At 44.4% G+C, this 27550-nt stretch overlaps 1 protein-coding gene across 2 annotated transcripts in view; it reads left to right on the plus strand.

The window, feature by feature from the left end:
• RASGRF2 (Ras protein specific guanine nucleotide releasing factor 2) overlaps nucleotides 1-27550 on the plus strand; it is a 249315-nt gene that overhangs the window by 126079 nt on the left and 95686 nt on the right. Inside the window, exons 16-17 of one of the 2 annotated variants that reach the window (XM_090038177.1) lie at nucleotides 13451-13579; nucleotides 14930-15019. In XM_090038177.1, coding sequence (XP_089894303.1) covers nucleotides 13451-13579; nucleotides 14930-15019 — 219 coding nt within the window. The remainder of the gene's footprint in view (nucleotides 1-13450; nucleotides 13580-14929; nucleotides 15020-27550) is intronic. The other variant, XM_090038178.1, reaches the window with a different exon arrangement.

Raw genomic sequence — 27550 nt, forward strand, 5'->3', positions numbered from 1 at the left:
GCAATAGGGTGGTGCCTGCAGAGATGCATCAGCATCCCTGTGGTGCTGTAGTGTTTCTCTTCCTTGCCCCAGCTGGTCTGACATCAGCAGTGCAGGCAGATAGCATACTTGGGATCATCTGCCACCTCAAAATGATCCCACACCACACTATCCCTTGCTTCTGGGGTCCAGGGGTGGATCCTGCCTGATCCCCCTCAGCAGGCAGAGGCACAACAAAACGTCTTAGCTGAGCCACTTGTCTCTACAACCTCTACCTCAGCCTCCTCCGAAGTGCCTTCTGGGGAAAGAGACCTGCCTTTAGGGGAACTTGGAGGGGGGTGGAGCACAAACTCAGATTCACCCTCAGCCCCCAAAATTTCTTTTGCTAGGGCACTCAGGTCCCCTACTTCCAGATCCAGCTCCTCTGTAACTGGAAGGCTCAGGCTAGGAACTGAAATGGGGGTGGAGGAGACTGTCAATGACATGCTGGTGCTGCTTGTCATGCTGGTGGTTCTGGGGGTTATTATGGCTGGTGTTATTGGAGGGGGAGCAGATGCAGGTACTGGTCCCACCTCCTTGCTGCCTCTAGCATCAGAAGAAGCCTCATGCTTGCTAGTGCTAGGAAAGAGGCTGCCTCTAAGTTTGGGGGGGGATGGGACCTACAGCTCTCCCTCTGCTCCCTCTCCTTCCCTGGCCAGAAGACCTGGCATCTGCCTTTCCAGCATGCTTCATATTTCACGTGCTGGAAGTGTGTGTGTGTGTGTGTGTGTGTGTGTGTGTGTGTGTGTGTGTGTGTGTGTGTGTGTGTGTGTGTGTGTGTGTGTGTGTGTGTGTGTGTGTGTGTGTGTGTGTAATAAAATTAAATGTACGTATATTGAGTGCTTTCCAAGCAAAGCACTGCTTTCTTTTCATTTGGGGGGAAAAATAAGAACAAATAACAGGATTTTGGGGGAAGGGTAGGCAAGGGTAAATAAATAGGAAAGGATTGGCAAATGGCTACAACTTGATAGCAAGGCACTACCAAACTGCAAGCTTACAGAATTATGCTGCAGTGCTCTCAGTTCCTGCTGAGACAGACACAGCTGCAAAATGGCAGACACAGTTCACACTGGTCTGCAGCAATGCTGCACACTGGTTCACAAACACAGCTTTTTATGCTGCTTCTCTGTCCCTCCCCCAGAGCACTGGGATTGGAAGAGCCTCAGGGAGAGATCATTGTAACTGGCCAGCTACAGATGTCAATATCAGAGCAGTTCTTCCCCGCCCCCACACCCTTTTCCCTGCAAGCCCACCCCCAAAACAGCTTGAAACAGCTCCGAAACATCCAAAACGTTTTGGAAATATCTGAATTGTTTCAGAAAATTTCTGAAATGTTTCAGGTGGCCTGGTTCATTTTGGAGCTGTTTTGGACACCTGCTTTAAATTTCAGATTTGGTGTTCAACGGTTGAAATGTCTGAATCTGAAACGAAATAGCGGCTGAAATTTCACACAGCCCTGATGAGTTCTTTCCTGAGTTGAAGCAGAAATTAACGAATGCTCTTTACAAGAAATAGTTGAGATAAATATAGGATAAGACAATGCAAAATTATATCATTTTATTTCATTGCCTGTTTAGAATGATAGTATGGACTTTTTTAGGTGATATCTGTTATTGGACTAATTGTGTAGTTGGAATAAAGTTAGACATCACTCTAACACTACCATGATATCAAACTCTGTGTTAGCTTACAGTTTATGCATCTCCATTAGAAATATTGTAATTCCAAGCAGAATGTATTTTGTTGTTTTCTAACAAGATAATAGAGAGAACTGACATAATCAAAAAAGAAATAAGAAAAAGATTATCTAGATCTAAAATAACAAAACTGACTGAAGCATAACCTGTTCTCCCTGCTGAATGGATCATTTAAATAAATTCCCTGGTGATGTATTTAATGGAGTTTTAAGCAAAGGAGTTGTCAGTGCAGAACATAGCATATTGTTTAACAAGAAATCTTTTAAACTGACAAGTTATCATCTAGGGTAAAGGTGATTAAGCAGTCATTAGTAAAACAACAAGCTTAGGCACTGTTGTCATGACAAATTTTATTAGTGAGTAGCGTAGCATAGCAAGGTTTACATTTAAGATCTACTCAGAACTTTACACAATAAAAATGGTTCTTGGGTAATGCCCAGTCAAGTTGAGCCTCCAGTTCCCATGTTCTTGAAGCTGACTGTTCTTTGAAATTCTGCTGAGCAGTCTGCGCAAGAAGGTGGTATGTCCTGGTCTAAGTCACCTGGCTTTTATGTTAAAGATGAATGGTTGCAGTATGTTTGCTTTTGCATGTTGTAAGAAATGCACTTTCTTTTTGATATAAAAAAGCAAACCCAAACAATAACATCAATTCATACTTTAGCAATATGGGAGAGTAGGCCAGGCAATGTTATCTCACTGTACTTAATTAGATTATTTTACAAAATTCAAATTAGACATTGGATTAGGCCATAATTGTCTAATTTCCATTGGGATTGTATTGAGTTAGAGCTGTAATTTTGTACTTGGTAGGGTGGACTTAAAAGCATATTATCTAATAGAAGATTTTTATCATCGCACCACACTGTTAGAGAAATATACTGTTTATTACATGTAATTGGCTAACTTCTTCTTTCTTACATTGGTGATAATTGCTCTGATATCAGGGGGATTGCAGAATTTCACCCAGATGAGCTACCTACGGCACATTTCCTAGCCTAGATTGATGTCATATGTTTTCTTATTATACACTGCAAATTAAAACAGTAAAGTATGGGTTGATCTTAGAATCATAGAAAATTAGGGTTGGAAGGGACCTCAGAGGTCATCTAGTCCAATCCCATGCTCAAAGCAGGACTATCACCAACTATATCATCCCAGTCAAGGCTTTGTCTACCTGGGTCTTAACAACCTCCAGGGATGGAGATCCCACAACCTGTCTCGGTAACCTGTTCCAGTGTTTTACTACCCTCCTAGAGAGTTTTTCCTAATATCCAATCTAAACTTCCCTTGCTTCAACTTGAGACCATTCCTCCTTATTCTGTCATCTGCTGCCACTGAGAACAGTCTAGCTCCATCCTCTTTGGAACCCCGCTTTAGGTAGCTAAAGGATGCTATTAAATCCTCTCTCAGTCTTCTCTAAACCAAATAAGCCCAGTTCCCTCAGTTTCTCCTCATAAGTCATGTGCTCCAGCCCCCTAACCATATTTGTTGCCTTCTGCTGGACTCTACCCAACTTGTCCACATCCTTTCTGTAGTGGGGTCTCCAAAAGTAAACACAGTACTCCCAATGTAGCTTCACCAATGCAGAATACAGGGGAACAATCACTTCCCTTGATTTGCTGGCAGCGCTGTTACCAGTGCAACCCAATATGCTGTTAGCCTTCTTGGCAACAAGGGTACACTGTTGGCTCATATTCAGCTTATTGGCCCCTGTAATCCCGGGTTGTTTTCTTCAAAGCTGCTGCCTAGCCAGTCAGCCCCCAGCCTGTACTGATGCATGGGATTGTTCCATCTTAAGAGCAGGACTTTGCATTTGTCCTCATTGAACCTCATAAGATTTCTTTTTGGCCTAGTCCTCCAATTTGTCTAGGTCACTCTGAATCCTAGCCCTACCCTCCAGTGTATCTACTACTCCCCCCAGCTTGCTGTCATCTGCAAACTTGCTGAGGGTGCACTCTGTGCTATCTTTCAGGTCATTGATGAAGTTATTGAACAAAACCAGACCCAGGACCGACCTCTGGAACACTCCACTTGATACTGGCTGCCAACTAGACATCGAGCCATTGAATACTACTCTCTAGGCCCAATGATCCAGCCAATTTTCTATCTACCTTACAGTCCATTCATCCAACTCATACCTCCTTAGCTTGCCTGTGAGAATGTTATGGGAGACTGTATCAAAATCCTTGCTAAAATCAAGGTATACCATACCATATATGTCTCAATTTGCCACAACATCCCATTAGCCCAGGAGGTCTGCTGCCTCCTGGGAGCCCATATCTGCAATGTAGCCAAGAGGATCCCAAAGCTCATTTGGCCCACCGACTACTGCCCTATGCTCCTTATCCATGTGAGCATAAATGACGTGGCTCAGAGCAATCCCAGCTGGGTTATGAGAGGCTACAAGGTTTTGGAAGTGGGGCTTAGGGGTTGGTGGCACAGGTGGTGTTTTTCTCGATCCTCCCAGTTTCGTGTCATGGGCTGAGGAGGGAGAGGGGAACAAGGTAGTTAACCAGAGACCGCGGCACTGGTGTCACTGTGAAAGCTTTGACTTCCATGGTCATAATCCGCTCTTTGGTGAGAGAGGCAGCGATCTGCTGGGAAGAGGTGGTCTCCACCTCACATCACTGGTGAGGAGGCTCTTAGCCAGAATGGCTGACCTGCTTGACCAGGCTTTAAACTAAGCCTGCCGGAGGATGGGGGGACTACCGCCACAGCAATCCCACTGGGCAACTTTTGCAAATCCAGCAAGCTAAGGCACTTAAGGGAACCCGCCCATACCCCAGCCCCGGAACAATGTGTAGGGAAGACTAGGGTCTCCAATGGGATACTTACGTGCCTGTACACCAGTGCCAGGAACTTGGGGAATAAACAGGAGGAACTTGTCCTCCTGCTAAACAAGAATGACTACAGTCTCATAGGGATAACGGAGATCTAGTGGGACTCCACCTATGACGGCCACAGGTATAGACAGCTATACCTTGTACAGGAGAGATCATGTAGGCAAAAGGGGTGGGGGTATAGCTCTCTATGTCAAGGAAAGCTACATGTCCCTGCAAGCTGGCATTGGCATCTAGGCTGGACAACTGGAGATTCTCTGGGTTAAAATCCATGCTGAACATGGCACAGGGAACACAATGGTAGGAGTCTACTGCAGACCTCCTAATCAGGATGAGGAGCTCGACCAGGAATTTGCCAGGGAACTGGCTGAAGCTGCATGCTGCTGGTGCATTGTTGTCATGGGAGACTTCAACTACCCAGACATCTCGTGGGAAGAACCATTGGCCAAATCCGAAAGGTCGCAAAGCTTCTTCACATGTGTGGACAAGCTCTATCTGACTCAAGAAGTCTGTGGACTGACAAGAGGCAAAGCGCTGCTTGACCTGGTACTGGCAATGGGGTATGATCTAGTCAGCAACTTAATGTTCGAAGGGAAACTGGGAGACAGTGACCATGAGCTGATCACCTTCGCTATCCACTGTAAAGCTGACAAGTCAATCAGCAACGTAGAAGTCAACTTCGGGAAAGCTGAATTTGACAAGCTCAGGAGGCTTGTGGCAAAGCCCTAAGGGACCACGACCCGAATGGGAGGGGAGTTCAGGATGAGTGGTTGCTCCTCAAGGGGAACAATTCTGAAAGCACAAGCAATGTCTATCCTGTCTCAGAGGAAAGGCAGCAGAAGGGCACAGTAGCCCCCTTGGCTCTGCAGGGAACTTGTGGACCTCCTGTGTCTAAAAAGAAAGACCTATAAAGGATGGAAGGCTGGATATACCCCAGAGGAGTACTCTGCACTGGTCCAGACCTGTAGGGAGTGAACCAGGAAAGCCAAGGCTGCAACTGAACTCCAACTGGCTACATGTATCACAGACAATAAAAAGTCCTTTTTTAGATATGTGGGGAACCAGAGGAAAAGCAAGGGCAACATTGCACCTCTGCTAAACAAGATGGGATAGCTGACACCTGACGCCCAGGAAAAAGCCAACTTGCTAAATGGGTACTTTGCGTTGGTCTTTCACTAGTCCCATGGGACGCCCCTGCCCATTACTGGACAGGGAAGCCCAGGTGAGGGAGATTCCTTACCCTCCATCAATGCTGGCCTCGTGAAGGAACACCTTGAGAGGTGGGACACCTTCAAGTCAGCTGGCCTTGACAGTCTGCATCCCAGGGTACTCAAGTAGCTGGCTAGCATCATAGCTCAGCCCCTGGCAGGGATCTTTGAGAACTCCTGGCACTCTGGTGAAGTGCCCGAAGATTGGAAGAAGCCCAATGTGGTGCCTATCTTCAAGAAAGGAAGGAAAGTGGATCCGACAAACTACAGACCCATCAGCCTGAGCTCTATCCTGCGGAAGGTCTTAGAAAAGATTATCAAAGAGGCCATCCTTAACAGACTGGCCGATGGCAACATACTGAGGGATAGTCAGCATGGGTTTGTTGTGGGTAGGTCTTGCCTGACCAATCTCATCTCCTTCTATGATCAGGTAACATATCACCTGGATAAGGGAGAAGATGTCATATATCTTGATTTTAAAAAAGCTTTCCATCTGGTCATGATTTCTTCATGGAAAAATTGGCCAACTGAGGCCTTAGCCTGATGGCTGGGGAATTGGCTCCGAGATCAGACCAGAGAATGGTAATAGAAGTAAATCATCGTGGTATGCCGTGACCTGTGGGGTCCCTCAAGGCTCCATCCTTGGGCCTATACTCTTTAACATCTTTATTAATGATGTAGACATTGGTGTCAGAAGCAGACTGGGCAGGTTCGCTGATGACACCAAACTTTGGGCTAAAGCATCCACACCTGAGAATAGGATAGTGATCCAGGCTGACCTAGACAGGCTCAGAAAACAGGCAGATGAAAACCCGATGGTGTTCAACACTGAAAAATGCAAGGTACTCCACCTTGGGAAACCCCCCCCACAGCAAGCTTATAGGCTGGGCAGTGTTGCGCTTGCTAGCACCACGGCCGAAAGGGACTTGGGGGTCATGTTGACCACAAGATGAATGTAAGTCACCAATGCGATGTTGTAGCTGATGTAGCGAGCAAAACTCTGGCTTGCATCCATAGATGCTTCTCAAGCAAATCCCAGGATGTCATCCTCCCACTGTACTTGGCCTTGGTGAGGCCACAGCTGGAATACTGCACCCAATTCTGGGCTCCACAATTTAAAAAGGATGTGGAGAAGCTTGAGAGAGTCCAGAGAAGAGGCATGCATATGATCAGAGGGAAGGAGAACAGGCCTTATGAAGAGAAGCTGAGAGCTATGGGACGCTTCAGCCTGGAAAAGCGCAGGCTCGGGGGGACTCAGCGCCTGCTTATAACTATATAAAGGGTGTACATCAGGATCTGGGGAAATGCCTGTTTACCAGAGAGCCCCAAGGGAGATCAAGGTCAAATGGTCACAAGACTGTTTCAGGCTGGAGGTAAAGAAGAACTGGAACTGGATGTAAAGAACTCCCACAAGGCCTGGAACAGACTGCCTCCAGAGGTGGTGCAAGCACCTACTCTGGACTCCTTTAAAAGACATTTGGACGTTTATCTTGCTGGGATTCTTTGACCCCAGCTGACTTCCTGCCGTTGGGACAGGGAGCTGGACTTGATCTTCCAAGGTCCCTTCCAGCCCTAATGTCTATGAAATCTTTGAAATCTATATCCATTGGTCTCTGTACATCCACGGAGCCAATCATCTCATCATAGAAGGCAATCAGGTTAGACAGGCATGACTTGCCCTTTGTGAATCCATTCTGACTGTTCCTAATCATCTTCTTCTCCTACCTGTGTTTAGACATGGATTCCTTGAGTTTCTACTCCATGATTTTTCCAGCAATTGAGGTGAAGCTGATCAGTCTGTAGTTCCCTGGATCCTCCTTTTCCTTTTCCTTAAATATGGATGCTATATTTGTCCTTTTCCAATTGTCCAGGACCTCTGATGATCAGCAGCTCTGCAGTCACATCAGCCAACTGCCTCAGCACAGTCAGGTACATCCCATCCAGCCCCATGGATTTGTATATATCCGACTTTTCTAAATGGCCCCTAACCTTCTTTCACCACAGTTGGCTGCTTATCTTCTCCCCAGACTGTGCTGCCAGGTGCAGTAGTCTGAGTGTTGTCCTGTGGGGTCAGGCCAACCCTCAGGATCTCAATATTGCGCTGTTAGACAGGAGGGTGTAACACAATGCACATAAAGAAACACACAAATCAATCAGTGCATACACACGCACACTACCAGCTCAGGCACATACACATCCGAACCAGCCTAGTCACATGCATACCTATTACCAATTCAAGCACATACACTATACACCCCAGAAGTTAGACACAGATCACTAATTCGTATATCATGCACACAATGCCATATATATATACACACACATGCACACACACCACTTACACTAGCAACTCAGATACATGCACGTTCAAAATAACTAGTTTAGGTTCATGGATACCTATCACCAGTTTAAGCCCATAGACGCTACACACACCAAATGTAGACAGAATTAGTTACCAGTTACCAACACCTGCACATTCAATACACATACGTGGATTACTAATTCATATACCACACACACACACAATGCTATCTATCTATCTATCTATCTATCTATATATATATTCACTAATTTACACACATACCACCCACCAGCACATACAAGTGAGTTCCTAAGTTGGGTATTGTGATATGTATGTATGTACGTGCTTGGTGTATTTGGGATACCTGGGGAAAGGTTAAGGTAAGAAAACAGAAGTGTAGGGAGTTACCAGGACCGAGATTAGAACCGATAGACTACAGGGGTCTGGGCTGAAGAGCTGAGGCTCGGGGGTAACTTTAGGTTAATTGATCTTAATCGATTAAAAGACAATGCCCAAAGCCTGCAGAACAGGGAAGCATGCCGGCACAGAGTCTGGGACTGGAGCCAGAGCTACGGGGGAGCTGAAAATGTAGATGGGGAGGGGGAAAAATGAGACTAAGGGAAAATGTGAGTGTTAAAGAGGGGCTCTGGATGTGGGGAAGCAGAGGATGGCTCTGGGGCAGCTAAAGAAGTTGTAGGGAGTGGCAGGAGGTGCTGGGAGCTGGAGAAAGGCTCCAGCTGCTGGAGAAAACTACAGGACAGCCATGAGGAGCTGAGAAGCTGCAGGGGAGGGGGGGGATGACTGCAGAAGGTGTCAGGGAAGCCTGAAAACAGCAGAAAATCACAGGAAAATCAGCAGGCGGGAGGGCAGCAGGAAAGCAGAGAAAGGCCAGAAGAAAGTCACAGGGAAATTACCTGTTCACCACCACTCTCTGGGTGCACCCCTCCAGCCAATTTGCAACCCATCTGACTGTGTAGGCATCGATGCCACAGATGCCTAATTTTTTAATGAGGATGGGGTGAGTGACAGTGTCAAAGGCCTTCCTAAAGTCCAGCAAGGCTACATCCACCGCAACACCTGTGTCCAAGGCTTTTGTGACCTGGTCATAGAAGGCCACCAGGTTGGTCTGACAGGACCTACCTCTAATGAACCCGTGTTGATTGCCCCTAAGCATAAACTCCCCTGCTGGCCCCTCGCAGATGTGCTCCTGGATAATTTTCTCAAAGAGCTTTCCCAGGACCGAGGTGACACTAACAGGCCTATGGTTTCCCGGGTCCTCTTTCCTCCCTTTTTTGAAAATGGGGACAACATTGGCCTAGAGGGATGTGGGCAGTGGGATTCCCCAGGGCTCGGTCCTCGGGCCCGCACTGTTCAATATTTTCATTGGTGATTTGGATGAGGGGGTGAAAAGCACCTTGTTAAAGTTTGAAGATAACACTAAGGTGTGGGGAGAAGTGAGCATGCTAGAAGAGAGGGACAGGCTACAACTAGATCTGGACAAGTTACAGAGGTGGGCAGGTGAGAACAGGATGGGTTTCAATATGGACAAGTGAAAGATGCACCTGGGAAGGAAGAACCAGCAGCATACCTACAGGCTGGGGAACTCCCTTCTCATCAGCACAGAGGCAGAAAAGGATCTTGGAATCACTATTGATTCCAAGATGAACATAGGCTGCCAATGTGGGGATGTGGTCAGGAGGGCTAACTGCACCTTGTCATGCATCCACAGATGCATCATAAGCAGGTCCAAGAAGGTGATCCTCCCCCTCTGTGCGGCACTGGTCAGGCCGCAGCTGGAGTACTGCGTCCAGTTCTGGGTGCTGCACTTCAGGAGGGATGTGGACAGCATCGAGAAGGTCCAGAGGAGGGCCACTCGCATGATCTGGGGACAGCAGGGCAGGCCCTATGAGTGGAGGCTACGGGACCTGAACCTGTTCAGCCTCCACAAGAGAAGGGTGAGAGGGGATCTGGTGGCTGCCTATAAACTTGCCAAGGGGGACCAGCAGGCAATGGGAGAGTCCCTGTTTCCCCCAAGCACTACCAGGGGTAACAAGGAATAACGGCCATAAGTTGACTGAGAGTAGATTCAGGCTAGACATCAGGAGGCACTACTTCACAGTCAGGGCAGCTAGGAGCTGGAACCAACTTCCAAGAGAAGTGGTGCTTGTCCCTACCCTGGGGGTCTTTAAAAGGAGGCTAGATAGCCACCTAGCTGGGGTCATTTGACCTGAGCATCCTTTTCTGCCCATGGCAGGAGGTCAGACTAAATGATCTGCTTAGGTCCCTTCCAACCCTACCAACTATGAAACTATGAAACACTGGAAATAGAAAGAGCCTCACATTATACTGCTACTTTGCAATGATCCCCATTCCCTACGGGCATTGTGGGATGAACGTTGTTTTGTCATAGCAGTTTAAAGGAAGGGGAATGGACTATGGAAACCCCTGCTTCTGTGAAGTGATGGGTAGCAGTGGGCATACAATGTGCTACTTATTATTTCCTTAATGTACAAACTTATTTTTAATAACAAGTAATCGGTAGTTACCTAGTGTCAGTTAGCTTTTTTACTCATCATCTGCCAAATGTCAGGTAGGGAAATAGGCTTTATCTGTGTCCACTATGGCTGTACAATTTCCATGATTTTGGTTTTGTGTTGGCAGGTTACCTACCTCCTTTTCTTGAGTGTGGCCCGTATTTCATCTAAAAGGGAATTCCTTGAATTTCCAAATTTTTTTTCTGTATTTCTGCAAGCTGTTGTTGATACTGTCATTTTAAAACTTGTATTTAAGTATTCTCATTGCAGGAGGTGCACTTTTTCAAATTTAATGTAAATTATAATTGATAAATTTACTCCCCACCCATCCACCCTCATTTGGATAAGCCATTCTGCCAACTTATAATTATGGCTGTTCATTTAGAATTCTTCTTAACAAAACTATGCCTTAAATCTGCTCTGCTTCATTTATATTAGCTATTTTTTATTATTGCATGGAATGGCTTAAAAAGGACTCTCTCTTCTTTACTTGACACATTGTATTGAGAACACATTTGCGTTCGTTCCATTGCTTATTCTGAGGTGCTGCAAAATCATGATGAAGCTATTTTCAGAGTGAGAATTTAGCACTTGTTGGTTTGTATCGTGTTATTTATTTGTGAATTTTGCTGTAGTTTTTTCATGGGTGCCTGTGAAGTAGCCTACTTGTTTTCTCAGGTTATGGACAGGAGTTCATTTGTAGCCATATAAAGATTGTCTCCAGGTGCTTTCCAGATTCTCTTTAGTGCTCCAAAGTTTCTTACACTGCTAAAAATAAAGTGCTGTGAGTAGCCACATGTTCCAAGCCCCCTGGGTGGTGTCCCACAAAAGCATGCTATCCTGCTAGGGGCAACAGGGCTCTCCCATCTTCCTGGGAACCTGTCAGTGGGTCAGTAGCCCAAAAGCCAGCTGTAGCCAGTTTTGGGCTGCCCAGGAGCCCTTTAAAGTTCCTAGGCACAAGCCTCCTCCCTTAGCCCCTTTTGTTGCTTGCAGAGAGATCTCTCACCCTGTAAAGTATCCCATACCTGCAGCTCAGGGGTCAGGATCGTCACTGACTGGCAACCTGACTCCTGTGCAGCAGGCAGTCTGGGACCTTTACTAGGAATACCTGCAGCTGAGAGCCAGATCACCAGCCAGTCTGGACTCTGGGGCTGCAGACACGTCACAACATTTACCAACGTGTCTGTGCTCGGGACTGCAGCACACTGGCCAGTGGTGTGCTTGGCTCCCAACCTGTGCATGTGCCAGGACCTTTAACTAAAGCGTGCATAGCCTGGGAACTGAGCACATTGGTGAACTATATAGAGTGAACAGCCATCAGGGAGAGCAGAGAGTATCAATAGGAAGAGCAGAGTACTAGGGGATTGTAGGGGTTTCTCTACCTGGCCAGACTGTTTTTGTGGTGGATCGGTCATTTTTATCCTGAGATAGATTCCTTTAATGTCTGGTATGTTACCGTTTGTTTTAGGACACTTGTATATATCTGGGGACAAATGTAATGTCTGGAGGGAGCATTTGTAAAACTCTAAAAATGTAGAGCTCTGCGCTTTCCAACCAAGAGGTGAAAAGGAGATGCGTCTTGGAACCTCCTCCCCCAGGAGAGCCTGATCACTGACAGCCTTCCCTTGTAGAGGAAGGAGACAGGTTGTCAGTGATCAGCTGGCAGCTCTTGCAGTGGGTTTTTAGAGCAGTGGCTGTAACAGGATCCCAGCAGGGCAAGTTATCAGGGAGCCAGCAACTCTACCTCCTACCCTCCTTCCCCCTTTGAGGGGCAGAAGGTAAGGAGAGGGCTGTGAGAAGCTAGAGCAGGGGTACTTGGGAAGGCCCTTGCAGGTATGCATGGGCAGGTGGGGATGAAGCGCTGCCATCCGCCACCCCATATCACTGTCTCCCAGGAGCAGGGCTGGGGCAGGGCGAGGGCAGTGGCACCCCTCTGCAGGCCATACAGGCACTGCCTGGCTGGGTGGCCAGGGTTGCGGGGAGCTCACACATGGACGCTCTTCCCCCGCCCCACTCCACATCTGGCCACGAGGGGTACATTTATTTTAAAAGGCTGAAAACCTCTGAGCTAGAGCGTCGTAGAGACCCCTATAGCATTACATGTAACTCTACAGGTATTATATATTGCACTAGAAAATGTAGCACTACCAAGAAGTTCCTCCTTGAAAGAGGTAACAGACTGTAGTCCTTTCATCCATTTTTCAGTGCTTGCTTTTTATAGCACTACAAGGGCATATTTAGCGCTACAAATGTAACATCTGTATACGGCTTCTGTTCTTTACCTCCATCTATAGGATAATTGTTTCTGAGTTTTATTTAATAAGAAGTTCTGACAACTTTCAGAATAGCATAGAACAAAATATAAAGAGAATGTATTTTAATGTTCACAGCTATTAAATGGGGTTTGTTGGAATTATTTTAGAACTGTAAAATACACTTGCATAACATACTCATTAATGATCTTCCTGCCACTAAATATTTGTTAACTGCAAAGGGGGCAGTACGAGCCTGTCATGCATTTTATTGTGATTATAATAGTATATGCTTACACTAATTTATCTATAACCTTGATATTTTCTGTTCTGTCCCTAAATTGAGTGAAGTTGTGATACCAGCTTCTTCTATGTACCTCGTAAACCATTTATCTCTCAGAAATGACCTACTTATCATAAACTCACCTTTAAAAAGAGCCTATTTTATTGAAAAATAAGAAATAGCTTCATTTCCTAAAGCCATTTATTGTACTGCTCCCTAGATTTCTAGACATTTAAAAAAATGTTTGCACTTTAAATGGGCAACAAATTACGGAAAATAAATCACCTCTGTACTAATATCCGTTGCTGTTTTAAAGCAGCAGTTCTGGAGTCTGTTTCAGTGGACAGAACCATTCCTGAAAGCACCTCAGCAGTGGAAACACCTGAGCTATCCCCAAGTAGATCTCCCTCAACTCCACGACATCTCCGCTACTGGCAACCAGGGGGTAAGAAAGAGACTCAATTTTGTTTCTGTAGCTTTTGTAGGATATTAAAAAAGAATTATTGTCTAAATAATGTCTTTAGTTTTGTGTTTCTGCTTATTCTTCATCTATAAAAAGCCATCGGAATATGAATGTTGCTACCATAGGTAATGATGATACTAATAACAAAAGAATGAAAAGCATATTGGGAGCTGGGATATGCTGAAATGGTCTACACTGTGCAGAACAGGGTGTACCTTATTTAATGATTAATATTGACTCCATCTTATTTTTAAGAGACCTTAATAGGTTTTGGGAGCTACTCTGGGGTACACTTTAGGTACCGAATGTAATCATGAGATGCACAGCATCCCTTACAGTTAAAGGGAAAAAACTATATTTATTCATGTGTGGCAGTGTATGTTTACAGATATGGTGTCAGATTATTCATTAGTATTTGAGAAAATTGTTTAATTGAAAAGAAAAAAGTGAGAGGTGGATATTGCTAAATAGTTCTCTGATGGTTCCTTCAAATTGCTAAGAGAACCATTAGCCATGTCCTGTAAATGTTTTAAAGATGACTCCCTCATTAAATACAGATTTTAAACCATTTATTTCATGTTGTTTTAAAGTAACACAAATGCAACCTTCCTAAATAACCACTAATATATTATAGAAATATTTTTGGGTAATTTTAAACCAACCAAAGTCTTTATTCTTGGCTCTGATGAGTATGTATGAAGGAGTTTAGGTTAAAAAATTAGGAACTGCAAAGCAAAATCATTAATGGAAGTTGGAAGAATGGTTTGCAGAATTCCCTACAGAGCAACATCAGTAAGTTTTGCAAAGCTCTGCTAATTTTATGTAACAACCAGGTGAAAGTCTGAAATCTTGCTCAAAATGTACCCATATTGAATCCTGAACATTTTGGGTCCCAGTCTATAAGAAGTTACCCATGTAAGTAGTCCCATAGTTTGGTTAACTTCAACATCACTTTTTTAGCTTAAGCTGAGCATTAAAAATGATTTGCATGATTTATTTTTAAGTAGTTTTACTATCATTTTCATCTTTTGTTCAGTCAATGCTTATTATCCACTGTGACGCCATCATAGTTTTCTGAACTGCAACATTTATTAATGTGATCTGGGGATAAAACCAAGCCAGAAATGTCTTTCTAACTTCTTTTGCTTTCTAGTACAGGATCCCTTGTCTGTATAAAATATACACTAAGTAGGAATACTTGCATGAAGTGCTTGAGTATTTGTTGTTACTATAAGAGTTAAATGAATGGTAAAGTGTAAGCTTTGAAATGTTTTGAAAAAAAATAAAACCAAATACACGCTGTTGACCTTTATTTGTCTGTTCCCTTTACAGTACAGACTGCTGATAACAGCCACTGCTCTGTTTCTCCTGCTTCTGCTTTTGCTATTGCTACAGCTGCAGCAGGGCACGGGAGTCCACCAGGTAAAGGCAATTTATTTAGAGCATGAAAAATACAGATGGGTCTCAACAGGCAAAGCAAACCTATAGGCATGCTCACCCCTGACTTAAGTAGCCACTAGTTTGTCGCTTTAATTGCCTGACTGTTTGACTTGGCTAGAATAACTTGGCTTCAGTTCAGAGTGAATCATGGACTATCCAGACAATTAGATGAACTTGACAGTAAAGTAAGGCCATGCACAGAAGTACCATTTGAAGTACTTCAAAGGGCCAGTGGACAAATGCTCACATCTTTTGAAATGCTGAAGCACTCCAAAAAATAAACCTGAAGAAAATAGTGAGCATTTTGGAAGCATTTCATTTTGAAGAACTTCTGTATGTCTTTCCACTCTGAGTGCAACAGTGGGTGTCTTGGTCCTCTAGTAACCCAGAGACCTCCATTCTCCCTCCCACTCCCCTTCTTCCGGAAGAAAAGAGAATACAGTCAATAGGTGCTCTCCTATGTGTTCAGCTGTAATCTGGGCTGGAAAGCAAGAATCACTGTGTGCCTCTTCACCTGTAGCTCTGGTCTTCTGGAGTACTCCACTGTCAGAACCCAGGAACTGCAGGATCCATGCTCCCACATTCTCCCCATCCCTGCCGGAAATGGGAGAACATACAGATATGCAAGGGTTGGGGGCTGGAGAGCGTTAATTTCTGTGTGCCTGTCAACATTTGGTCTCCCAGACCAGCTGAGGGGAAGGAGGTAGTCTGGGAGACCTGAAGCAGAGTGCACAAAAGAACATTCATTGATACCTCACCACTCTTACCCCCTTCCCCCACTCCCTGTGTGCACCCCAGTGTCATACCCTCTAGTTGGAGAGCATGCCTTATGCATGCCATTGCAGTGATTTTAAAACACTGGTAGCTGGTGGGGGCAAGGAACTGTGGAGTGCTGTACATCTGTTCATGGCCTGAAATGGTCTAAATGTTAAGTGCTCCAAACTGGAGTGGAATTTGGAATGCTTATCATGTATCTCTATCCATAGTCTAAGATTATTAATAACTATACCAATTACCAGAGTTATCAAGGGTTTATTAAAAAAATCAGTTTCCTTGAATTTAAAGATATCTTCTGTCTCAAAATTGTGAAATAATTATCTATATAAAACCCTAGATATATTATAATCGATTGTAATCATTTAAATTTTTTAAATGTATAATAAAAAGCAGTATGTGTTTGCTGCCAATGGTTTGAGGAAGTCATGCAAATTATAGCTAATAAAAATATTTTCATAGAATCATAGAAAATTCAGGTGAAAGGGACCTTCAGAGATTATCTAGACCAGCTATGAGGCATGATTACTCCTATCCAAACCGTATTACACAAGTCCTTGTCTAACTTACTCCTAAAACTACAGTCAGTGCTCTTGCACAACGACAAGGCATATTGCCCAAGGGCACTAAAAGCACCCTAACTGGCCACAGGTAAAGCGAGGGGGCAATGGCAATCGGTGTCTTGCTGTTGTAAGTGTTGTTAAAATGTGTTCAAGAGATCCAAGGATGACGGTTGTGTCCCCAACAATGGAGGAAAGCCAAACCACACAGTCTGTACAAATTTGACTAGGTGGTAAAATTCCTCCCTGATCCCAGATGTGGCGATTGGTCTGAGCCTGAGCGGTTGGGACAAGACCCTCCAACCTGGAACCTCTGGGTTTTAGTTCTAGCAGGAGGATTGGTGCACCTGGTCAAAATCCCCAGCCTTGGCTGCAGGCAACACCCAATTCTTCTGAGAAAGGTGAAAATATCCCTTGTTACCTGAAGCAATAGGAGGGGAACATTTTTTCCTGGCCCAATAAGGTAACCAGCAGGGCCCAGAAGCATAGAAAAAACTAAACACCCTCCTTTATTTAAAAAAACAAACATTTACAAATATTTTAAAATATGTACTTATGTGTATAGCATATTAACTTTAAATATACAACACAATTAAATATTTAAATACTTTTACAAGTATTTACATATTTTAAAATATTACAGTATTTTAACATATTTTCAAATATGTTTAAAATGCATTTTAAAATACTGGTTTTCTACATTTTTATTTGAATTCTAAGTTCCTTACAAAACCGGCTTGATAAATCATTAATAAAAAGTTAATCATGTAGTAAATAAGTAGAGGTTCACCGATACATCAATCTGATATCAGATTGACACCGATATAAAGAAAATTGTCTGTATCGGAAATTGGCCTGATGTGGCTGAGTGTGGCTAATAAATGCCCTGTGCATCTGTGCAGCGGCAGTACAGCTGCAGCGCAGCATGTAGGTGGCGAGGAGCACAGCCTGGCAACTGTTGGCTGAGGCTGGGGCTGGGCCGGGCTGTTCCTGGAAGGGGCTGGCCTAGGCTGCACTCAGGGTGGGCAGTGGCAGCACTGGGAGGGGGGTGGAAGGGTCTATGGCAAATTTTGGGGTGGCTGCAGCCCCACATATAGCTGTTCCCAGCTCTGCCATCGCCTGCCCTGAGCGCACCTCAGCCTAGCCCGACTGCTGGGAAGAACCCAGCACCACCCTGACCCCAGCCCACCTCATGCAGATCCAGGAAGTACATGCCCCCTCCACCCCTGTGTCCTCACGAGGTGCATGCAGCGTTGGGAGGCACCCCTCTCCTTCACCCCCAGACAAGCTGTGGCTCCATCCTGTGCCCCTTCTCACGCTTCCCTCACCACAGGCCTCTTCCCTCCCACTTCCCCTTCCACCACAAGAGACTTACCAGCTGCATGCAGCTCTCTAAGCTGCCATGCTGGGTATCGGAAATCAGATCACTATTGGCCCCAAAAATCACTATTGGTGCACCCCTATAAATAAGAAATGTCAGTCACAAGTTATTAATATAACAGGAATTGAAAAATTAAGATATGAATAATTGGCTGTTAAGAATTTTAATTGCTAAAGTGAAGACATAGTGTATCTTATTGATTAGCATAAAGAAGTACCAAATTTAAGGTAAAGACAGGTAGTAGAAAACTGATCATTAGCCTAATTTACTGCACAGTAGCTGCTGCACATGGTTATATGGTGACACCTTACTGCACAGTAGATCAGTCTAGTGTGCAGTAAAACGTCTCATGTAGACATGCCTGGAGGGTTCTAAATTCCAGTTCTGGCAGTAAGTTATGGCACCTTCCTTTTTTTCTCATTTATAAAATGAGAATAATAATACTTACTCCTGCACATCACAAAGGTGTGACAGACCGCCAGGAATTAGTAAAAGAGACCCCCAATCCCCAGTCTTGAGACTGACTGAACTCAGACCCCTACCACCTTTTGAAGAGGCTAAGATCAACTGCAGAGACAGTCACCACTCAACAATAGCACGATATTTTTATTTCACAAGGGTGACCTGTATTCAGGGGAGAGAGACTTCATGAAAGTTATGCAGGTATCTTCCCACATGATGCTATATCGTATTTAGTTTCACACAAGGGAATGCTTTTTAACCCAGTCAGTAGTACAACCTGCTGCTCTGTTATCTGATCCAACCTCAGTGTGGTTTGTGAAACTGTAGAGAAACGTAAACTGAGATTGTTGGTGTCTGATTTTACTGGATGGAGCTATGTCAGATCCCATAAGCACAAAAGTCACATGGTAGATTATCCTCCTGATTCCAAGCAGCTGTGTCTTGACCTCTTTTTCCAATGGCTACCTGATAGTGTCTTCTCTCTCATATACCAAGCAGAAATTCCTGCTCAGTTGCCCATCTCATTGACCTAGAATCATCCTGTTGACTCCAGGCCAATCTTCTAACTTAGTTTTGATCTAAAAACTTTTCCCTCCAATAGAACTCTGGACACCTGGCAGCTAGCCTTCTGCCTGTTTAAGGGTGATATTTTCCAACCCATGAGAGTATGCTAGCCAGTTCTTTCCCAAAAGAAAAGAGTGAGAATGGTAGGAATTTAGGATTGCGTTTTTACTTCCCCCCACCACACCTGTCCCTTACCAGACATAGCTTTTCAGGATAGACGCTTACAGATAATTTAGTTAACATCTGTACAATTTATCCAGTGCTCCAAAAAGACAAAGCACTATATAAAAGCTAAGTAATGGTAATATTGCCCATGAATAATTGTCATTTATTGTAAGTATTAATGTGAATTGGCAGGTTTCTGAATTTTCTTGTTTTATTTTAATTTTAGAAATCTTTTTTTCAGAGTACTATTGCCAATTCTCTTCTTTTATCCTATTTCATATATGCATTGCTTTTGAGATGTTGCTTTGAATCAATAACAATATCAATATCAAAAGAAACAGGATCTGCTTTGGTGTGTAGTGGCTAAGGATATACGCTCTGCGGGACAATACACTTGTTAATAACCTAAGTATGAAAGTTTTCTATAGAAGACTGGAAGACATTCAGAATTTAGTCTCCCTGATAACAATAATATGGGCGAAGTAAATGTGACAAAATAATTCAATGTTGCTTTTATAAATAGTAGACAAATTAAAGTGTGCTGTATGTGAACAAAGCAAACACAGAAGCTTCTGTTTGTCTGTGATAAGGATTAGTTTTAAACAACATGACAGAGAAAAACAGATAAAATTAATGTGGGATTATCTTATCTTTAAACAGTTCTAGTGAGCATAGATTTTTAAGGGACCTTATGTTAACAAAACGTGATTTTGAGGCCTAATTGATCTTTCTGTATTCCATTATGTTAACTTCTATATTTTCAGATTTTAGCTGAGACCAGAGGCAGGGATAGTCAGAACAGTTTGAGAAATGTATTAATACATGTTTGAATGAAGCCAGAGAGACAGGAAATGGTGAAATCTTACTAATAAACTGTTGTGAGATGTTGACTCATAAGAAGTATGGAGAAGTCAAAATAAACTTTAGCTAAGGAGCTGAATACTTAATCTCAAGCATACTGGTTCAAACCTTGGCAGCCTTATTTTCACTGTGTCCTTATTGTCCCATTCAAAGTCAAAAAGTCCATTATTTTCAAGATGCTGAATGCTACAATGCTGCCTTCCCTCCTCCAGTTCTGAACTTCATGATAGAAAACATGCCATTGTTTCACAAGTACAAGGTGACACATTATGAGAATGGGTAGGACTGGGATGGGAGCTGGTGCTTAGCTGCAATTCCCAAGCACCAGCTTCTTGAATATAAAACATTTGTTTTTGAAGGAGAAAGGAGAAAGTGAAGTGTGAAAGAAGCAGAAAGCAATATGTTCCAGGGCATTGACTGATAAATATGATAGGTGGGCCTGAAAATCAGTCCCAGAGTAGTAAAGAGATAGGGTGGATGATTTTTTCTCTGTTTATTCCATGATTTAAAAGGCTCAATTAAAATACAAGTCTGAAACAAGAAGTAACTGCACAAAATAAAAATCACTCTTACTCTGTTTCTTTGCACAAGTTGCCTGCACAGTGTCTGTACTGCTGGAATCATAGCTGGAGCTTTGACTAGACTATTACTTGAGTGCTATAGGAGAAAGAATTTCTCCTAAAGCTGCTGAATTCTGGGCGAGGAATACACCTACAGCCTGTCACTGGTATGATAATCTGTGGGTGCATTTACATGAGATGCTATGTCAAGCTATGGAGACATAGTGCATTGCTGCGGTGACAAAGCCTCGGTGGGCATGAACCGTGATGCTAAGGCTACTGCGCAGTAGCAACAAGTTACTGTGCAGTATCTCGATGCTACTGTACTGGAGGGTCGGAAACAACCCATGTGTCTCTGAGACGGCGCAGTACCAGTGGTTACTGCGTAGTCATTTAGTATTTGCTAAGCAAGTTCTAAATGACTACGCAGTAACAACTGCACAGTTGGACACATATGTAGAAGTGCCCTGTATTTGCAAATGGCCTCGGACAACTTGCCCTATGAATCTGTTATTGTAGAAAGAAGTAAGAGGCCCAAAATTTTGTGTTTACCACTGAATGTTAGTACTTAGTAACTGTGTAGCCCCAAATTGAATTGTTCTTTTTTTTTTTTTTTTTTTGGTTCTGCAAAAACCAAGGCCATCAGATAGTTTCTCTTTCCATGCAAAGTACTCCCATATTCTTCATTTTTCTGCTGCTTACATAATATGCTGAATACAAAAACAGTTTAATTATCTTCATCAGCTACTAAAACTTTTTCCAGAGCAAATACAAAAGCCACTCTGTTAATCAGCTGGCTTAAGCTGGCACAATAAATGCCATCTTGGAACACAGTATACACTGAAAGAACACCACAAGAAAATTTTCCAAATACTGGTAGGTTTGTCCACATTTCACTGTGAACAGAACACCCAACAGTGCCCATGAGTTCTATATCTGTGGTCCAGTAGTGCTGTGCTTAATATGAAGAAAGAGCCTAATTCAGTTGTTATTCATGACCTTTTATTCCGGGAATACAAAATTAATGCTGTATGCAATCCTCTGTCCATGATAGGTTACTGCTGATAACAGTGGGAGGATTACACAAGGAATGAGTGTGCAATTTGGTCTTTACAAAGTACTGTATAACTCTTTTGACTAGTAGCTAAACTTTGCTAGGAGAGCCATGTTAGTCTCAAGTCAAGCAGAAGGTAAGGTTAGAGGGCTGCACCATATAGAAGAACTAAATGAGAGATGTGTGAACGGAGCTCACTTCATTAGATGTTGTGAAAGGACACATGCACAGAGCAGGCTATCAAATAGAGTGATTTAAAGACAGGAAAAGGAGGGGGGGCAGTGATGAGAGAGGCAAACAAGTAATAAGTCCCTGTTTAGACCATACTTAACACAATCTAGTCTGTTGGTGATTTCTTATCCTACAGTTTTGTGTTTGAGTTGGCTTTTAAAATTTTCTGTATAAAAACAGCTACTGAGGTCAGCAGTGGAGTGTCCAGGAAGGTTACAGTGTTCTGCCACCAGCTTTTGTGTGTTTTGGGACTTAATGTCTGATCAGTGTACCCTCATTCTTTCACATAAGTATTGCTCACAAAGGAGCATACCTTCTATCTGGGTCCGTTGCAAGGCCTGGTGCCTTGGTGAGAATAGGAGTTAAGGAGACTTTTGCTTGAGAGATGCCATTTTAGGTTTGGGGGCTGTCTGTAAGTTTAGGTTTGTTGCCCATGGCTACCTTGAGGTGGTTGTCATTTTCTAGGAGGGCTTGGAAGTCATTAATGACGTGTCCAGCATGTTCAAGCTAGGGGCTGTCGATGACAACAGAGGGATTCTGTTGTCCTTGTCTTGGGGTTGGTATTGTAACAGATTGGAGTGGGGTTTGTTGATTTGAATGACCATGATTTTGGGATTGTAGGAATCCCTGCTGCAGATCCTTAAGGTGTCCATCTCAGTCAGTGGGATCAGGTAACATAGAATTTGGTTGTAGACAGTGGATCTAGTAGTGTGCTTGGGAAGAAAGCTGGGGGCATGAAGGCAGCTGTAGCAGTCAGTGTGTTTGTGATACAGCGTGGTGGCAATGTGGCAAACCTTCCCTGCAGTGTCTAGGAAATGAATTTACTGGGTGGAGTATTCCAGAGTCAGTTTGATGGAAAAGTGGAAGTTGTTAAACTTAGGATGGAATTTCTCTAGAGTGGGCTGTTCAACTCACAGCCTGAGGGCGGCATCGAGTTTAAGCCCACATGGGCTTAAACTGTGGCCCTCAGGCTTCTTCCTGACTCCCACTCCACCCATCACTGCAGCTGCAACGATACCTGGAGCTTCTGGGTTCTCCCTCACTCCTCCAGCTTCCACTCTACTCCTCCCTCAGAAGGTGGGGAAGTGCAGCAGCATAGATAGCTGAGAGTAATGCTAGGACATGCAGTGCAGCAGGAGGTGGGAGGAATCAGGGGGGATGCAGGCTTGCAGTGGGGTGCCTGTGTGGGTACATGGTACAGAGGGAGCAGGGTTTGTAGGTGTGCAGTGCAGTGGTGAAGGAGGTGGTGGGTGCACAATGCGATAGTGCGGAGGGTGGGTATGCAGCTCTGTGGTGGGGAGAAGGTGGGTGCCTGATTTGTGCAGCCCAAGTTACTCTGGCTTGCCCAGGTGCAGGCCCTATTAGTACATCCTTTGGGTCACTGCTTCAAATTTGGACAGCCCTGCTCTAAAGATTTCTTACTGTCTCCATACTTGATGATGTCATAATCAATACAGTATCTTAAAATATACTGTAGGTGTATCAGGTGGGTGAGAGGGCAGCTGTGAAGAAAACAGGTTTTAGGATTTGTCTTAAATATATAGACATATTGGAGGGGAAAAGGGGGCAGTGACTTTTGCATTCAGAATCACTTAGTGGGTCTCAAAAATAATGCCAGGCACTATTAGGACCATCACCCTATTTCTGCCCTTTGCTTGTTTGGTCATTTGTGTATACGACTGCCAAAACTGCATAAACAACTCAGATGACTGTTTATTTTTGGCACATAGTTGTTGCTTTACAACAGGAGTCCTCAACCTCCTGCCAAAGTCATTGCATCTGGCCTGCGGGACTCCCCAGGCGGTGGGAAATTTGATGGTGGGAAAGCGGTGGCCATTAATACTGTCACTCTCCCCTCAGCAGATTCCCAAACCCCAAGCCCTGTGCAGCCAGGCCACACCCTCTGCCCTGCTTTTGGATCAGGGCTACTCCCTCACTCCCTCCCTCTTGACCCCTCATTTGGGGCTAGGTTTGGAACCAAGCTATGCTCTCTTTTCCCCTGTGGGGCTGAGCTGGGGCCAGGGCACAACCTCTCCCCTGGAAGGACAAGCCACACCCTTTTTGTTCTGTGGGGCCAAACCATGCCCCGTTTCTTCCATGGGGCCAGGTTGCCCTGCCTCCTCCTCCACATAGCCAGATCATGCCCACTGTGCTGGGCTTGGTCCTGGATCAGGACCACCAACGGCATCCAGCCTGCAGACAGATGGGGCATTACCTACTAAGATGAATGAGGAAAGTTCACATGTCCTGAGAGAGACTTTATCAGGCACCTTGAAGACTAATAGATAACTTGGTTTGATTTTGCTCTTGTTTGTATGCTTATTACATCTGGAATGATTCTTTGCATCACTAAGAAGTAGAGATGTCCTTTTTAAAATGTAATCTCTCTCAGAAGATGGATAAATGCTTCTGATGGGCCAGATCTGGCCTGGGTATTTGCCATCACTGTTATAATTGCTGTAGTTCCACTTGATTCACACTACAGCTGTTGGAAAACTTGGGTGTCTAAATGTAATGATTCACAATTCAGTGAGATTTACATACTGTTCCATTGGGTAATGCTTAGGCCATTCAATTCAGATTAATCAAGCACAGAATAATTAAGACTGACTATATAATGAAATGCCTGTAAGTAGCAGAATAAAATTTAATGTAAGTTTTTCTTTTTAGGTGTTATTCAGACCCTTTCAGGTTGACCAGCAGTGGCATTCTGCAGTCATGGAAACTATTAGCCACTTTCCCAGTGTCACAGTATTTTGTTTTATTTGGTTTGTTCTGACACAAGCACTAATTGCAGCAATTGAATGACACAGCTTGTGCCTACTGATACAAAAGAGATCCTCTGAACAGTTAATGTGTATATATAGGACTATGTCTGGAGGAGGCACTTCTGCTTTATATGATGCTGCCAAATGTATTTATCATTTTAAATTCAGTAACATACTGAACAGTCTGGAGATAGGTAATGCAGAATAATGAAGGAAGTCCCACTGATCTTCCACATGTAGGGTTCAGGAAGTAAGGACGTTCCAGTCTAGGAAATATCTTCTTGCCACCAGATTCAGCAGTGGTAGTAAAATATCATAGCATTGTCTTCCATTTCAAGAGAGTTCCTCAACAATCACTGGGGAAGTTAGTAAATTGGGAGGTATCAATTATTGTTGCCACCCTTACTTTGCAGAATGCAGGCAATGATAGATTTGGAAATTCTGATGGATCCTTGAGTAAATTCTGACAGCATAGTGGAGAGACATGAGGTGGGTATCTCTATACTAATCAGATAGCTGTGTGATATACAGAAATGTTATAGCAAATAAGTTCACATCACATCAAAGTTTACACACTAGACTTTGATTAAAATGGTAAATGTTCATGAGGTTTTGTTTTCCTAGCATTGTGCAAAGATAGTCACACCCAAAGTAAAAGCATAAAATATTGGCCTTTTTCCTGGTAGTCTTGTGTATGCTGAAAACACATGTTTCTTGTAGTCCAAAAAGCCCTTCCCCTTTACTGGAAAGCACATATAAAACCTGTGTCTTTTATACTCTAGGCCTGAGAAAAATAAAACGGGGGATATATGCTGCCAGTCTATATGCATACAAACAGCTTGAGTGCATTTTTTGAAGCTAGCGGGTCTACTATACATGAGTAAAGTGGTGCTATTGAGCCATGTCATAGAGTCGGTAAGGACTTGGAAGCAGGCCATAATTTTAACCGTACTTTGTTTCTTGGTATCATATTTACTTTATTCTAAGATGAGCCCCCCTCCCACTCCTTTAACATGGGGAAAAAAGCCCCCTTGTCTTAGAAATGAGTATGGGGCTGGGGAGGAGTGGGGCAGGTGGCTGCTGTGGCTTGGGCTCCAGCCCTTTTCCAGGTTTGGGGCCATAGCTGCTGTTGCTGCCTCTTCCAGCCCCCAATACTTCTGCCACCCTACCACTTTCCCTCTGCAGTCCTTCCTCCCCCACATCCCCCTTCCATGCAGCCTCTGCTCCCTTGCCTGCCTCCTCTCTCCTCCCCTTATCCTTGCTATGAACCAGCAGACTCCATCCACACTCTGCAGGCTGATGCACTGAGTGCAGTCCTAGTCGTGTAGCAGCAGTGCATAGTCTGCACAGCTGCTATGAGGACTAGGCTGGGACTATGCTCAGTCCCCCAGTCTAGAATTAAGATGGAGCCTGCCAGCACAGAGCAAAGATAAAGGGGCAGATGTGGAGAGAGGCTTGGGAGAGTTGGGGGGCTTGGACTCAATGACCTACATAGTCCCATCCACTCCTATGTTCCTTGCTACCTTAACCACAATTGCATTCTTTCTCTTCCCACATCATTCAGTATACACCCTCCAATTTCTGCAGCAAACAAGGTACAGATCATATAGATGACTGCATTACAGATTTAGTCCAAAACTTCCCATCCACCTGAAAGGTTGAAATCTGACAAAGTTGCAAGCAAATGAAAACTGGGTCCTGGATAGTATCAGTGATGGTGGGGAGGGGAGGGAGAGGGGAATGAATTAAAGGTGACTCTCCAATAATTAGATTCTATATATGGAAAATTATAACAAATGTATAATTTTTCATGTATAGAATCCAGTTATGGGGTGGGTCCTCTTAAATTCAGAGTCATTTTGAGTAAATACGGTAGATTCCCATGTAGGAGGAGTTAAAGCAGTTCAGGCAATTAAGAACTATTCTTCCACAAAACTTTGCCATTTTTTGGAATCAAACTGGGACTGCATTCATGTGAATCCTAGAGTATCTAGACATTCCTCTAGTTTGTTTGAAATTCTTGTAGTTCACCGCTTCAATTCACAACTCCCAGATGGACATGGGTGAAAAATATTGATTCACTGATTTGACGACTAATACTGTTTTTCATCAAAGCAATTATACAGGTCATTTAGGGTTGCATAAGTAGAACTGCACAAGTCAGGCAGTGTTCCTGTGGCAGGGCATTGTTGGTGCTTGGCACTTCAAAGGCTAGGCCAGGAAGATGTTGGGTGCCTAACGAGGGCTGTCATTTAATGCTCTGCTCTCTGTGCTGAGGAGAGCAGTTTGAGACCAGCCAGCGGGCAAGAACATTTACCTGCTGAGCTCCTTGAGCCAGGAACAAGTTGGAGGCATATGGGCTTGGGCTATGGGGATGGAGGAGACACCAGGTCCTGGGCATAACCTAAAACTGTACCCTACCAGGGTAGGGAGGTCTGGTGGGACTGTTGGTGGCGCAGCAGCCCCAGGAAATGCCAGGCCTGTGAACCTCCCTGGTGAAAGGTGGATAGGGGGCACCTGATAACCTCCAGCTCCTGCACAGTCCTGGCTGGGGAAAGCCCAGACCTGTGAGATCTTTGAGAGTCCTGAAGCTCACTTGATCCAGTGGAGTTGTGAGGGAGAGAAGGCAAGCTGCTCAGACCTGACTGGATGGACTCTTGAACTGGTCCATACTGTGACCTGTACTGAAGTGGGGGTCAAAGGGTCAGGGACCCACCACAAGGGATTCCAACTGGCCTGAGGGCAGGGTCAGGGCATAAGGGGGAGCCAAAGGTCCCAGAGAAGGGACCACAGCTTGAGAGGGAGAATGGTGACAGGTGAGTTTAGCTGCCTGGGATGTCATCTGCGAGGCATGGGACTATGGGTGACTGGTGCACCCCAGCAGTCAGTCAGCCACTGAAGGGGGTCCCCTGCGGTTGATTATGCCAATCTGGAAGTGCCAGCAGTACTCCCAGAAGGGCCAGGGGCATGCCTTGAAGTGCCAGTGGCGCTTCTCCTGGCACCCCAACTCCCTGGCCGGCACACTCGGGGAGCGGGTGGCATCAGTGCTCCCACCTGCCTCCTCGCCCCTTGCCTAAGCAGGGAATACTGGCTGTCAGGGGGCACACCAGCGCTCTCAGGGGGTGCATGTGCA

This window comes from Crocodylus siamensis, chromosome 3, assembly GCF_052110815.1.
Source record: "Crocodylus siamensis isolate JL-2025a chromosome 3, ASM5211081v1, whole genome shotgun sequence".
Taxonomy (NCBI): Eukaryota; Metazoa; Chordata; order Crocodylia; family Crocodylidae; genus Crocodylus; species Crocodylus siamensis.